Raw genomic sequence first — 15,011 nt, forward strand, 5'->3', positions numbered from 1 at the left:
TTTGTGTTTTTTAAAAAAGGGAGCCTTTTGTAAGGAAGCAGTTAAAGGGGTTAAAAAAAAATAATTTATGATTAGTCCCTTGTAAATTGAAGAATATTTTGGCTCAGAGCCCTGTAGATGGAACCAATACTTATCCTTTTGCCAGTACATAATTGTTTTTTTTTGTAGCAGTACATATTCTATTTTATTATTTTCAGTTGTGTGCTCACAGAAAGCACACATATCTAGAGTTAATTCTCTGGATTTGTATGTTTTTGGAAAATCTCAGTTACCTTACTAGCATTAGCATTAGTAGAATTAGTAGAGGCATATGATGCAAGAAAGCAAGCTTATTCAGCATCAGCCAAAAAAAAAAAAAAAAAACACAAATACTACTCCCATTTCACCCCTCCGTTCGTTCGAAATACCTGTCCAGCTGAGCCTTAAATTTGTTTAGGCTATCAACTTCAACAACAAGCGATGGAAGTCTATTCCACAAACCAACTGCCCGCTGGCTAAAGGCAAATTTCCGCACATCTATCCGACATCCGTCCTTCTTCAATTTGAATTTATGCCCTCTCAGGTGATTATTCTGGGCAAGAGGAAGAATCCCATTGGCATTGAGCATGCTCAAGCCATTCAAAGCCTTATACACCTCTATCAGATCACATCGCCGATGCCTAGTCTCCAGACCCTGTAATTCGCAAAACTTAAGCCTTTCTTCGCAAGAGCAACCCTTTGTTCCATTCATTAATCTTGTTGCCCTTCTCTGTACTCGTTCCAGCAGCTCTACATCCTTCTTGAAATGAGGCCTCCAGACCTGTATACAGTACTCAAGGTGTGGCCTTATACAAGGGAATAATCACATCCCTATCCCTGCTAGAAAAATTCCTGTATATCATTGACAAGACACCATGAGCTATTCTTGCAGCTCGTCTGCACTGCTCAGAGAACTTCATATCTGCCTGCACAATTACCCCCAGGTCCTTTTCATTCTCTACCACTGTCAGCGTAGTACCGCAGAGTTGATACGTTGATCTGGGGTTACTGTTTCCCATATGTAGTACTTTACATTTGTCAATGTTAAACTTCATTTGCCACCTCTCAGCCCATCTGCTCAACCTTTCCAGATCCTGTTGCAGCAGCATAGCATCAGTAGTGTCCTTAACAACCCTGCCAACCTTTGTATCGTCTGCAAACTTGGACATTAAGCTTGATATACCATCATCAATATCATTTATAAATACAGAAAACAACAATGGACCCAACACTGAACCCTGAGGAACTCCACTAATAACATTATGAGATAAATTGCTTCTAACAACTCATTTTGATTATTCTTCAGAGAAGGACTTTATGCTTTACATTTATAATAGAAAAAAATATATGAGGTAATGTACATGTAAAATACTTACCTTTTGGCTTCAACCAAAAGTGAATCTTGAATTTTTGGTGTTGCTATACTGAAAGCTATTTCATTTGAAGAATCTACAGTTGCAATCTTCCCCAAGTACATTACATATTGTGAATCATCACCATCTTGAATACTAAAGAAAATAAAATGAAACATTTCAAATATTTAAAAACATTAAATTTGAGATTTAATAACAACTAAAGACCTAAGTTTCTTTGTTCCATCAGCATTAGTATTTAGCAGTACTGAGTTACTATTTACTCAGCTTCTCTCCATGACAGCTCTGACCTTTCCACATAGGCTTTTTCTAGACAGGCCATTATAAAGCATTCCTGTATTATCTGGGTTGAAAATGTTCTTTGTGTTCACAGTCACTGAATGTGCACTTGCAGAATATTGCAATGCAGTTTTTTTCTTTATGCAGTTGCAAGTGAGTTGCAACTGTAAAGCAGTTGCAAGTATTTAGGGATAATTCACAGTTTAAAAGCAAGCTACAGATAATTAATACAGTAGTACTAAAAACTGTTTTTCTCCTTGATTGTAGCAAAAATCCTAATAAAAGACAAGTTTAATCAAAGATGTGCTTTATCAAAACTGCTTTACAAAAAACAGATTATTTTCTGTAAAATATCAAAGAAATGGTGATATAATCTGTGAGGAAGCTTTCAGAAGATTAGATTGGTCACAGAAAGGAGTCAATGGGAACGGAGAGTACCTAAACCACTTACAATTTGCAGATGACATTGTGGTCATAAGCCACGATCCCAAACAATTAGAGGAAAATCTTAATCAGTTATGCACAGTTAGTAAGCATTTTGGACTAAAGATGAATATGGCTAAAACAAAAGTAATGATGAACAAGCATGCCGCAGAAAGGGAAATAATGATTGAAGGAGCAGTAATTGAAAAGGTGGAGTCATATACTTATCTGGGACAAGTTATTAGCTGTAATAATGATAAATGGCTGGAAGTCAAGAGAAGAATAAATTTTGGATGGATAGCATTTAGGAAACATAGTCACATACTGAAGAGCAATATCCCAGTTTGTCTGAAACGTAAAATAATGAACCAATGTATACTCCCCACCATAACTTATGGAAGCGAAACTTGGGCACTCACCAAAAGAATGGAAGAGAAGCTGAGAACTACACAGCAAAGAATGGAATGAATTATATTGGGAATCAGACTGTTAGATAAGAAGAGAAACACATGGATTAGGCAGCAAACTCAAGTAAAGGACATTCTTATCAAAACTAAAGAACTAAAATGGTCTTGGGCAGGACACATAGCTCGAAGACATGATGACAGATGGACTAAGAAAATAACAGAATGGTACCCAAGAGGAGCTAGAAGAAAACCTGGAAGACAAAGGCGGAGATGGATAGATGAAATTCATGAGTTTTTGGGTAGTAAATGGATGGCCATGCTCAAAACAGAAGGAACTGGAAAGTTGCTGGAGAGACTTTTTCATCTTGCAGTGGATTGAAAATGGCTGATGATGATGAATCTGTGCATTGTAAATAGTACTGATTGGATCAGTTGTAGATAGGAGAACATTTTTCAGTCTTCATTAATTTTAATTACAGGACAGTTACCAACTGTTGAAATATTAAAGTAGCTTCAGGAAAACAGTAAAAGAAACAGCAAGGTAATTTATTCAGTTCCATCACATAAGGATACGTTGTCTGTTACATATGCAGAAACAAAAAAAGCGAAGGATAAGAAAATATTGGATTCACCCCCTTAAAGCCATTCTGAGTGCACGTCATCTTTAAAATCTAAAGTAATTTTAGTGTTTTAATATACAATATATAAATTTAAAATATAAAAACACATGGCATGTGAGTATTCCTTAAAAGTAGTTTAATTCTTTTTAAATATTTTTTTTGCCATGTTTATTTTCAGTGCATTAAAGGGAAGCAAATATCAATTTTTTTTGTTTTCATTTCCTAGAATTTATACTTTCTTGAGATTTGCATCTTTTTATCACTGGTGACTAAAAGAATGCAAATAAGCAGTGTTACTATATACATTTGCTTATAAAATAGTAGTAACTCAAACATCCTGGCAGTATTCTAACAAGAACCAGGGTATGTCTGCCAGGGGCAAAGGTTGATGACGTTGTAGAGCGGATATCATCTTTTAAGGGCACAAAAGGTGATATCGTTGTACACGTTGGCACTAATGATATTAAAAGTAGGAGACTGGCGGAATTACTTAACAAGTACAGGTCACTGTTGAAAAAAAGCCGTGAATTAGGGTTGAATTTGAAAGTGTCTGCAATTCTGCCCAGACACGATAGGAGGGAGTATATGATGAGAGCCCTGTTGATCAATTCGGCCCTGGAAAAATTGTGCAAGGCCAAGGGGTAGAATTTTTTTCAGCCTAGTCTGTACTTGTTAACAGGAGAGACTGCTTCTACAGGGATGGGATACACTTAAATAGAAAGGGTGCAAGAATATTTGCTGATGCTATTGAGGCAGTGTTTAGGTGGGTCGGAAAACTGCTAGCTTGGGGGGGGGATACAAGGACTAATAGATTAACAGTAGCCACTGGCAGAGGTGAAAGTGATTCTTGCACTGCTTCTATTGGAATGAGCAGCAGCCTGGAAAATAAGATGCAGGATATTTCAGAGACTGCTGGGAATCATTGGGGTACAAGTAAACACATGGGTTGTGTTAGGGTAGCTAAGAAAAAGAACAGATGCATGTATACTTGCGTGTACACCAATGCTAGGAGTTTAGAAAATAAATTTGATGAATTTGAGGTATTGCACAAAACATCAAAGGCAGATATTGTTGGGATTTCAGAGACGTGGTGTCACACAGATATAAGGAATGCAGAACTGGAATTTGGGAATGAGCAGCAGCCTGGAAAATAAGATGCAGGATATTTCAGAGAATGCTGGGAATCATTGGGGTACAAGTAAACACATGGGTTGTGTTAGGGTAGCTAAGAAAAAGAACAGATGCATGTATACTTGCGTGTACACCAATGCTAGGAGTTTAGAAAATAAATTTGATGAATTTGAGGTATTGCTCAAAACATCAAAGGCAGATATTGTTGGGATTTCAGAGACGTGGTGTCACACAGATATAAGGAATGCAGAACTGGAATTTGGGGAGTACAATGTCTACAGAAAGGATAGACAGGATAGGAAGAGAGGAGGGGTTATGCTATTAGTTAAGAAATACATAAAATCCAAGGAAGTGAAGCCTGTCGACATCACTGGACAGTGCAGCGTCGAGTCAGTTTGGTGTGACATAAGCATTGGGAGATCAAAATTGAGAGTAGGAGTGTGCTATAGGCCTAATGACTCTGATGAGTATAATAAGAAACTGTACAGGGAAATAGAGTGGGCCAGTAAATCAGAGAATCTTATAATGGGGGATTTTAATTTCCCAGATATTGACTGGAATTTGGGGGCTGGTCACACACACTAGCAATGCTTTTGTGGATTTATTGGATGATTGTTTTCTAGATCAGCATGTTCGTTCGGGAGGCAACTAAAGGGAGTAATACTCTTGATTTGATTATCAGTAGTGATTCTTCATGCATTAAGAATCTGCAGATAAATGAACCACTAGGTGGCAGTGATTACAGTGTGCTGAAGTGGGATTTACTCAAAGAGGTAACTACCATTAGGGGTAAAGGGAAAGGTTATTGCTTTCCTAAAGGCGACTACGATGGACTGAGGCAGTATTTAAATTCTATACAGTGGGACCAACTGATGATGTTACCAACAGCAAATTCAAAATGGGAAGCATTCAAAGAACTTATCTTGGAAGCTACTAGACTTTACATACCAACTAAGAAATATTGTTCAAGGTTTAGGCCTAAATGAAGGTCAGATGAACTAATAAGACATATGGCAGAGAAGAAAAATGCATGGGATACATACAAATTAACACGTGACACAGAAGGCTATGATAGATACAAGTTGATCTGTAACAAAGATACAAAGGAGGTTAGGCAGGCGAAGGCAGATAACGAGAAATCTTTGGCAAGGGATGCAAAGAAAAACATCAAAGAGTTCTTTACTTATGTAAACTCTAGCAGGAAGAGGATGAATCAGATTGGTCCACTTGATATCGATGGGTCAACTGTTGATGATCCTGCTGAGGTAGCTAACAAATAAATTAATATTTTGCATCGACATTCAGACATGAGGAGTTATTCAGCGAGGGAACTGCCAGATGTGTATTTAACTCTGGCAGTAAGCTAGAGAATCTTGTAATAACTGAGAGTAAAGTGGAGGAGAAATTGTTGAAGATAAACACAAGAAAGGCACCTGGGGTGAATGGGATCTGTCCAGTTGTACAAAGGGTACTAGGAAAGTTTTGCAATACAGCTTTGTTTATTCAATTTTTTCAAAGTAATTTCCTCTACATTCAATACACCTCTCCATCCTCCGAAACCAATCTTTAAACCAGTTCTGCCAAGTTTCACTAGGGAGTAAAGCACACTCGTTGTCCCAAGCCCGTAGAAGGTCCTCATCACTGGAAAACCGCCTCCCTTTTAGCTTCATTTTCACATGCGGGAAAAGTGCAAAGTCGCAGGGAGCAAGGTCTGGACTGTAGGGAGGGTGCTCGAGAAGTTTCAGTCCTGTCGTGGTCAAATATTCGGTGCAGGCTTTGGCACGGTGAGCTGGAGCATTATTGTGATCGAGGTACCAGGTGTCCATTCTTGACTTTGGCCGCAGGTTCTTCATAGATCCGATGACTTTAGGCAGGCATTGTTCAGTATACCATTTAGCTGTGACTGTCTTCTGCGTGTCCAAAACGACACGTTCCACAATTCCACTCGATTTGAAAAATACAGCTATCATTTTCTTCTTTACAGATCGGGATTTTCAGACAATTACGGGTGTGTCGTCATCATCAAAGACCCAAACTTTGTTTTGAGCCTTGGTCGGTAGATCGTAATAGTACAGCCAAGTCTCGTCACCTGTCACGATGTTGTTCACATACCGAGATTGTCCCTTATCAAACTTTTTTAACATCTCCCGGCACCAAGTCACACGTCGTGTCATCTGCTCTTCAGTCAGTTGATGCGGCACCCAGAGAGAACAAAGTTTCTTCACGTGCAAATGATCTTGCAGAATCGAACGAATTGCTGGTGCATTTAGGCCCAAAGTATCCTCTATCTGTTGGTAGGTCACTCGCCTGTTTTCGTCAAGCATTTTCCTCACAGCAGTAACGTTTTCCGCCGTAACTGACGTTCGTGGACTTCCCGGCCTCTCAGAATCTCCAGAGTGAAATTTCCCCTTTGGAATTCTCTATACCACCTGAATATCGTTGTACGATGTGGACAATCATCATCTAGTGCAAGAGTCATTTCTTCTAAGCACTGGTCTATGGTTAAACCACGCACGAAATTATACCGCAAAACTGTCCTTATCTCATTTTGTGACCACGATGCCATCGCAAGCACTTTACACTCTCACTACTAATGAATAACTGAGCCCATCGACTTGGCGCGGCGGCTACTATGCACGTATGAACATGTCTCAACATGCAGCAACAAGCAGCTTCCTGTGATTCATTGTTGCGTCATATTGCAAAATTTTCCTAGTACCCTTTGTATTAAAGGAGGCGGCAAAGAAAGTAAGCAATCCGTTAGCCATAATTATGAGAGCTTCCTTGGACTCAGGAGAGGTACCCACAGACTGGAGATGTGCAAATGTGACCCCAATTCACAAAGGAGGATCAAAGGCTGACACAAGTAATTATAGACCTGTGAGTTTAACTTCTGTTCCCGGAAAATTAATGGAGGCACTGGTTAAAGAAGCACTGCAGGATCATCCAGACAAGATTTCAGCTATAGCTCGGACACAGCATGGTTTTGTTAAGGGGAAGTCTTGTCTGACCAATTTGATTGGATACTATGATGCAGTCACAAAAGAACTGGATGCAGGGAATAACTTTGATATTATACACTTGGATCTTAGAAAGGCTTTTGATACTGTTGCACATGGAAGGCTGCTGCATAAATTGGAGCAGTGTAGCATTTGTGGCAAATTGTTGCTATGGATAAAGGGATGATTGAGTGGCAGAAGACAGAGAGTGGTAATTAATGGACACTGCTCATCGTGGACTAATGTTATTGGTGGAGTCCCTCAGGGTTGTGTTGGGTCCATTGTTGTTTTCTGTATTTATAAATAATATTGATGATGGTATATCAAGCTTAATATCCAAGTTTGCAGACGATACAAAGGTTGGCAGGGTTGTTAAGGATGCTACTGACGCTATGCTGCTGCAGTAGGATATGGAAAGGTTGAGCAGATGGGCTGAGAGGTGTCAAATGAAGTTTAACATTGACAAATGTAAAGTACTACATATAGGGAAACAGCAACCCCAGAGCAACATATCAACTCTGTGATACTACACTGACAGTGGTAGAGAATGAAAGGGACCTGGGGAGGTAGATATGAAGCAGGCAGATATGAAGTTCTCTGAGCAGTGCAGACAGGCTGCAAGAGTAGCTCATGGTGTATTGTCAATGATATATAGGAATTTTTCTAGCAGGTATAAGGAGGTGATTATTCCCTTTTATAAGGCAATGGCCAGGCCACACCTAGAGTACTGTATACAGGCCTGGAGGCCTCATTTCAAGAAGGATGTAGAGCTGCTGGAACGAGTACAGAGAAAGGCATTAGTGAATGGAACAAAGGGGTGCTCTTAAGAAGAAAGGCTTAAGTTTTGCAAATTACAGTGTCTGGAGACTAGGCACCAGTGAGGTGATCTGATAGAAGTGTATAAAGCCTTGAATGGTTTGAGCATGCTCAATGCTGATGGGATTCTTCCTCTTGCTCAGAATAATCACCTGAGAGGGCATAAATTCAAACTGAGGAAAGACAGATGTAGGATAGATGTGCGTAAATTTGCCTTTAGCCAGTGAGTGGTTGGTTGGTGGAACAGACTTCTATCCCTTGTCGTGGAAGTTGATAGCCTAAATAAGTTTAAGGCTCAGCTGGACAGGTATTTCGAATGAACAGAGGGGTGAAATGGAAGTGGTTATTTTTTATTTATTTTTATTTATTTTATTTTATTTATTTATTTTTTTTTTTTTTTTGGCTGATGCTGCATAAGCTTGCTTTCTTGCATCAAATGCCTGTACTAATGCTAATGCTAACTGTACAAGATTTTCTTATTGAATGTTCCTCCTTTAATAATGAGCATAGCTATGCTTCAAGTCTTTGAATCAACCAGGGGAATTACATATACTGCAACAACTTTTATTTGATGAAGAAACTGTAAAGGATATATTTTTTTTTTCCCTTTTAACAGACAGTTTAATCTCTTCCATTCATTTGTTTTCACTATTTGGGGAGTTTTACACTAGAGACTTCACTACTTTTATCATCTGAATTGGCACAATATGGCGTTTAGTTGACCATACACCATTAAATGCAAAAACAATTCGATCTCTTAAGTTTATGGCATAGTCTGAAAGATGGAGATCCCAGCATGGGTTATATTTTATTTTTTACTTTCCTGTTAGGTAAAAAAAAAGGGTAAACTGCTGCCATTATCAACCCACTGCAAGATGGAAGGCTCCTCAACAATTCATGCTGACGGAAATGGACCACAATTTTATAGCCATAATTATGAGAGCTTCCTTGGACTCAGGGGAGGTACCCACAGATTGGAGATGTGCAAATGTAACCCCAATTCACAAAGGAGGATCAAAGGCTGACACAAGTAATTATAGACCTGTGAGTTTAACTTCTGTTCCAGGAAAATTAATGGAAGCACTGCAGGAACATCTTGACAAGAATTCAGTTATAGTTCGGACACAGCATGGTTTTGTTAAGGGAAGGTCTTGCCTGACCAATTTGATTGGATACTATGATGTAGTCACAAAAGAATTGGATGCAGGGAATAACTTTGATATTATATATTTGGATCTTAGAAAGGCTTTTGATACTGTTGCACATGGAAGACTGCTGCACAAATTGGAGCAGTGTGGCATTGGTGGCAAATTGTTGCTATGAATAAAGGGATGGTTGAGTGGCAGAAGACAGAGAGTGGTAATTAATGGACACTGCTCATCATGGACTAATGTTATTAGTGGAGTCCCACAGGGTTCAGTGTTGGGTCCATTATTGTTTTCTGTATTTATAAATAATATTGATGATGGTATATCAAGCTTAATATCCAAGTTTGCAGACGATACAAAGGTTGGCAGGGTTGTTAAGGACGCTACTGACGCTATGCTGCTGCAACAGGATCTGGAAAGGTTGAGCAGATGGGCTGAGAGATGTCAAATGAAGTTTAACATTGACAAATGTAAAGTACTACATATGGGAAACAGCAACCCCAGATCAACGTATCAACTCTGTGGTACTACACTGACAGTGGTCGAGAATGAAAAGGACCTGGGGGTAATTGTGCAGGCAGATATGAAGTTCTCTGAGCAGTGCAGATGGGCTGCAAGAGTAGCTCATGGTGTCTTATCAATGATATACAGGAATTTTTCTAGCAGGGAGAGGGAGGTGATTATTTCCTTGTATAAGGCAATGGTCAGGCCACACTTTGAGTACTGTATACAGGCCTGGAGGCCTCATTTCAAGAAGGATGTAGAGCTGCTGGAACGAGTACAGAGAAGGACAACAAGGTTAGTGAACGGAACGAAGGGTTGCTCTTACGAAGAAAGGCTTAAGTTTTGCAAATTACAGTGTCTGGAGACTAGGCACCAGCGAGGTGATCTGACAGAGGTATACAAAGACTTGAATGGTTTGAGCATGCTCAATGCTGATGGGATACTGCCTCTTGCTCAGAATAATCACCTGAGAGGGCATAAATTCAAATTGAGGAAAGACAGATGTAGGATAGATGTGCGGAAATTTGCCTTTATCCAGCAGGTAGTTGGTTGGTAGAACACACTTACATCCCTTGTTGTGGAAGTTGATAGCCTAAATAAATTTAAGGCTCAGCTGGACAGGTATTTTGAATGAACGGAGGGGTGAAGTGGAAGGGTTTTTTTTTTTTTTTTTTGGCTGATGCTGCATAAGCTTGCTTTCTTGCATTATATGCCTCTACTAATGCTAATGCTAAGAAGAAAAAGAACTATTATTTTTGTTACTATAGATATTAAAAGTATATATCACAGTCAATGTCTTTAAAAATAAACTGCAAAATCTCTTATGATTTCTCATTTTAAGAGCATCTGGAACGGGAAAAGATGGATAAATATTATTATGTAGCATTACTGTGTGCTGATCATATACAGTATACTCACAAGTTATAACAAATATGTTAATTCTGATAATTACATTGTTTTTGGCATCTCTTGCACTTAAATTATAAAATTCAGTAGTAGATAAATTTTTGGTAACTGTAATAATTACTGTAATATTTTGTAAGTTTAATTCTTACATTGCTAAAAGATCCACTTTGAATATTTCATCCAAGGATATTATGACTCAGATGGGATGGCTACTGAATAAAATAAAATCCCAGAATAAAATAGTGAAGTGCATACTGCTCTGGTTCAAGAAGATTTAGTTTTATTGGGAGACTCCATTTTCAACGAAATGAGTCACATTTTTTATAATAAGGATAGTTGACTAGAACTGGGGTGTGTGTTTGCCAGTAGCAACAGTTGGTGATATTACCAACAGATTGGGGTGCCTCTGTAGCCAGGTGGGCAGGAGCAGCAGTGTGTAGCACACGCTTCTTGATTAGACCGGGGTTCGAGCCTGTGACCACCAAATACGGAGGATGCGGAAAGGTCGGGGAATGACCACCGTATATCCCGGGAGCAATATGGCCTAGTTGCTAATGCTCCTAAAAAAATCAAATAACAACAACAACCAACAGATTGTCAAATTTTAAAGAATTTGATTGAAGTAAGAGGGAGGGGAACTTGGCTTTGGGACAAAATTTTAAAATAAACTAGATGATTATTATTTATATCAGTAGGTTAGGGAAAATTATTAGGGATAAGAATATTCTGTACCTGGTCATCACCCATGAACCACATGACATCACAGGGCTGAACAGCATAGGAACCATTAGAAGGGTGTGATGATGGAGTTCTAAGTTGGATGATGAGAAGAGAGATCCCTGTAATTAAAGGCAAATGCAGGGATTTTAATTTCACGATGAAAGAAGACTATGACAGTCTGAGGTGCTACATGACATACATCAACAGAGCTGTTAGCAAAGGATAGGTGGATACATGGAAAGCATACACCATTTAAGAAAATATGGCATAAGGAGGATGTCAAGAAGACTGAATATGGAGCTGGCTAGTTTAACAGAGCAGAAAAAGATGCACTGTTAAACTAGCCAGGCTTTCTAGGGTGGCAAGTGCTAAGCATGAGAAATCACTGGCTAAGAGAACAAACAACATGGACAAAGAGTTTTTCATGTAAGTAAATACAAAGAAGTAAAAAAATGAATCTGGTCAGACCATTGATTAATGGGTATGGGAGGCTTAGAACTTTCAAACCTAGAGGCAAGTAGGGCTCTTGGAGTTGATGGCATATGCCCAGTAATTTTTAGATAGACTGTGAGAGTGTGCATCGAGCCACTGAGGTTAATAATGAGGGTTTCTTTGGACTCAGGAAAGATTCCTTTGGATTGGAGCTGGTTGAGATTCTACCACAGATCTCAACATAAGTATACACGGACATCACCAGATGGAAATACAAAAAACTGTATCAACTACATTTTAATAAATAACAACTGTAAATAATCCATTCAAAATGTTAAAACTCTTATGACGACGAACTGCTAGCAGCAACAATTAAATGGAAATTTAAAAATATGAAGCCAAAGAAAATACAACAACATTAAATATATCACGATTTGAAGAAGACAAAATACAGGAAATTTATGGGAAAACACTAAAAGAAAAATTAAAAGATATAAACTATTCATTATCTGTGGAAAATATATGGGAGAAAACTAAACAAATGACTAAAGATGCAGCCTTAGAAACCTTGGGAACAAAACAAAAACCAAACAATCCTTGGATTACAGCAGAAATTTTAGATGTATGGACAGAAAAAAGACAAATGAAAAACCTCCTAAACAAAGAAAATAGTCAAGAAAAAAGGGAAAAATATAAAACCCTAAAAAACAAAATAGACAACCTATGTAAAGCTGCTAAAAGGAAATGGTTGGAAGACAAAGCAAAGCAGTGCGAGGAGGAAAATAAACGTCACAACTCTAAAACAACTTACCGGGTTACAAAGGAACTCTCTAAAACATACATCACGAAAACACTGATGATGAAAATAAAAACAATATAAAAACAGGAAACATGCAAGAAATTAAAAAAATATGGAAAAAATATTACCAAACCCTGTTCAAAGGGGAAGGAAAAAACGCTCTTGCCTTAGATAATAGAAGAGATAAAGCACCCTCGATAACAAAAGAAGAAGTTCAGAAAGCAATCAGCCAAATGAAGAATGACAAGGCACCGGGAAACGATGGTATCCAAGCAGAACTATGGAAATTTGGAGGCGATGCAATGTTAAAACACCTCGCACAAATGTTTAATCTAATTTTATTTACAGGTGATATACCAGAAGACTGGAAAAGTGGAATAATAGTACCTATACACAAAAAAAGGGGATAAAGAAAATTATCAGAATTATAGACCCATTACCCTTTTAAACCATTTATATATAAAATATTTATAAGGATCTTACAAAATAGGATACTTAAAATATATGAAGAAACAATAGGGGAAGAACAAGCAGGATTTAGAAAAGGCAGATCAACAACAGACCAAATATTCACACTAAACATCATTGCAGAAAAATATTAGAATAAGAAGAAACCTCTTTATCTGTGCTTCAACGATTTCAAGCAGGCATTTGATTCAGTAAACAGAGAAAATTTAATGAAGCAACTACGAAAAATCCCACTTGATCATGAAATAATCATGTTTGTAAACAATTTCTACAAAAATACAAGAGCAATAGTAAAATTCAGCAACCTTAAAACAGAGAAATTTGATATAGAGAAAGCAGTCATGCAGGGATGCCCTTTATCCCCATATCTATTTAATATCTACCTAGAAGAACTAATCAAATCAATTGAAGAAAAAAGAGGCACAATAATAAATGGAAAAAATATAAACCACATAAAATGTGCAGATGATATTGTGATTTTAACAGAAACCAAAGAACAACTAAAAGAAATATTAACAAACATCAATATAGCAAGCAACAATTATAGAATTAATATTAATATAAATAAAACTGAAGTAATGCAAATCGGAAAAAAACAAAGAAGACATAAACATATACATCCAAAATCAACAAGTAGAACAAGTACAAATATTTGTATACCTGGGCTCTCTAATAACCAGAAACCTAAATAATATTGACCAAATTAATTACATGAACATCGGATGGACAAATATGAACAAACTCAAAAACATATGGAAGAGCAATAAAATCTTAAATAGTCTAAAAATTAAACTATATGAAACTGTCATCATACCCACAGCAACTTATGGATCAGATAATTGGAGAATAAATAAGAAAGAAAGGCAAAAAATAATGGCATTTGAAATAAGATGTCTAAGGAAAATCAATAAAACAAATTGAAGAGAACATAAAAGTAATGAACAAGTAAGGAGAGATCTACAAAAAACAACTTCAGTGGTTTGGACATGTGAACCAGATGAAACAACACAGGCTGCCTAATGCAGTATTAACAGGAAGAATTGGAGATAAGAGACCACCAGGAAGACTCAAAAGAGAATGCCTCCAATGCCTAAAGGAAAACATAAGCTTTCAGAGTTATCAACAAATGATGCAAGATTCAAGAGATCGACAACCCGTGCCAAGCGGAAGAGCAGAATAGTGATGATGATCATCACAACATATAGTCGAAAAGCATTGTCGGCTTCAGGAAGGAAAATCGTTTTGCAATTTTTTTCGTTAAATTAATTTTTTACTTAATTTTTAATTGCTTTAAATTGATTTTTAATTATGTTCATTTGATTTTTAATTATTGTTAATTATTTCTTATTGTAATCTAAGATTTTCAATTTTTTAATTGTCTTCGTTTTAATTTCTGGAGAGTATCATATGGAAGTGTTCTACGTATCATATTGCGGTAAACTTCTCTTATTCTTTTACAGATATTGATATCAATGTAGAACGTATTGAGCATTATAGCTCTGGTTCATACTATCAAATTTCTAAAGTAATGGAGAAATTTATTAACCACTAACTCCTAAACTGACTAGATACCTTCCAACTGATCAGTGATTGCCAGTATGGATTCCATTAGTATCAATCTACTGGTGATATACTGGTCACCCATCTATGGAAAAATTCAATGGAAAAGTTTGGAGAAACTTAAGCAGTTGCTCTTGACATATCAAATGCTTTTGATCTTGTTTTGCATAAAGGACTCCTAAATAAGCTTCCATCTTATGCTTTGCCACTGTGTTTTGTAATTGGGTATTCAGATTTTTCTCTGACCACTCACTGTAGGTGATGGTAGATGGCTCTCTGTCTTCTAATTTCTCCACTAATGCAGGTTTTCCCCAAGGTTTAGTTCTTTCTCACACTCTTTTCCTCTTGTATATTAATTTACCATTCTTCCACTGACCAGAAATCCTATCCATAGTTTTGCTGATGATA

General features: G+C 37.5%; 1 protein-coding gene across 3 annotated transcripts in view; it reads right to left on the bottom strand.

Annotated features, from left to right (window-relative positions):
- The window catches only part of LOC150078999 (uncharacterized protein KIAA2013 homolog), a 349,674-nt gene that overhangs the window by 135,758 nt on the left and 198,905 nt on the right, over positions 1–15,011 (bottom strand). For all 3 annotated transcript variants that reach the window (XM_090382754.1, XM_090382753.1, XM_090382752.1), the window contains exon 9: positions 1,395–1,526. In XM_090382754.1, the coding sequence (XP_090238880.1) occupies positions 1,395–1,526 (132 nt within the window). The remainder of the gene's footprint in view (positions 1–1,394; positions 1,527–15,011) is intronic.

This window comes from Mastigoproctus giganteus, chromosome 10, assembly GCF_048544385.1.
Source record: "Mastigoproctus giganteus isolate SK-2022 chromosome 10, ASM4854438v1, whole genome shotgun sequence".
Classification (NCBI taxonomy): Eukaryota; Metazoa; Arthropoda; class Arachnida; order Uropygi; family Thelyphonidae; genus Mastigoproctus; species Mastigoproctus giganteus.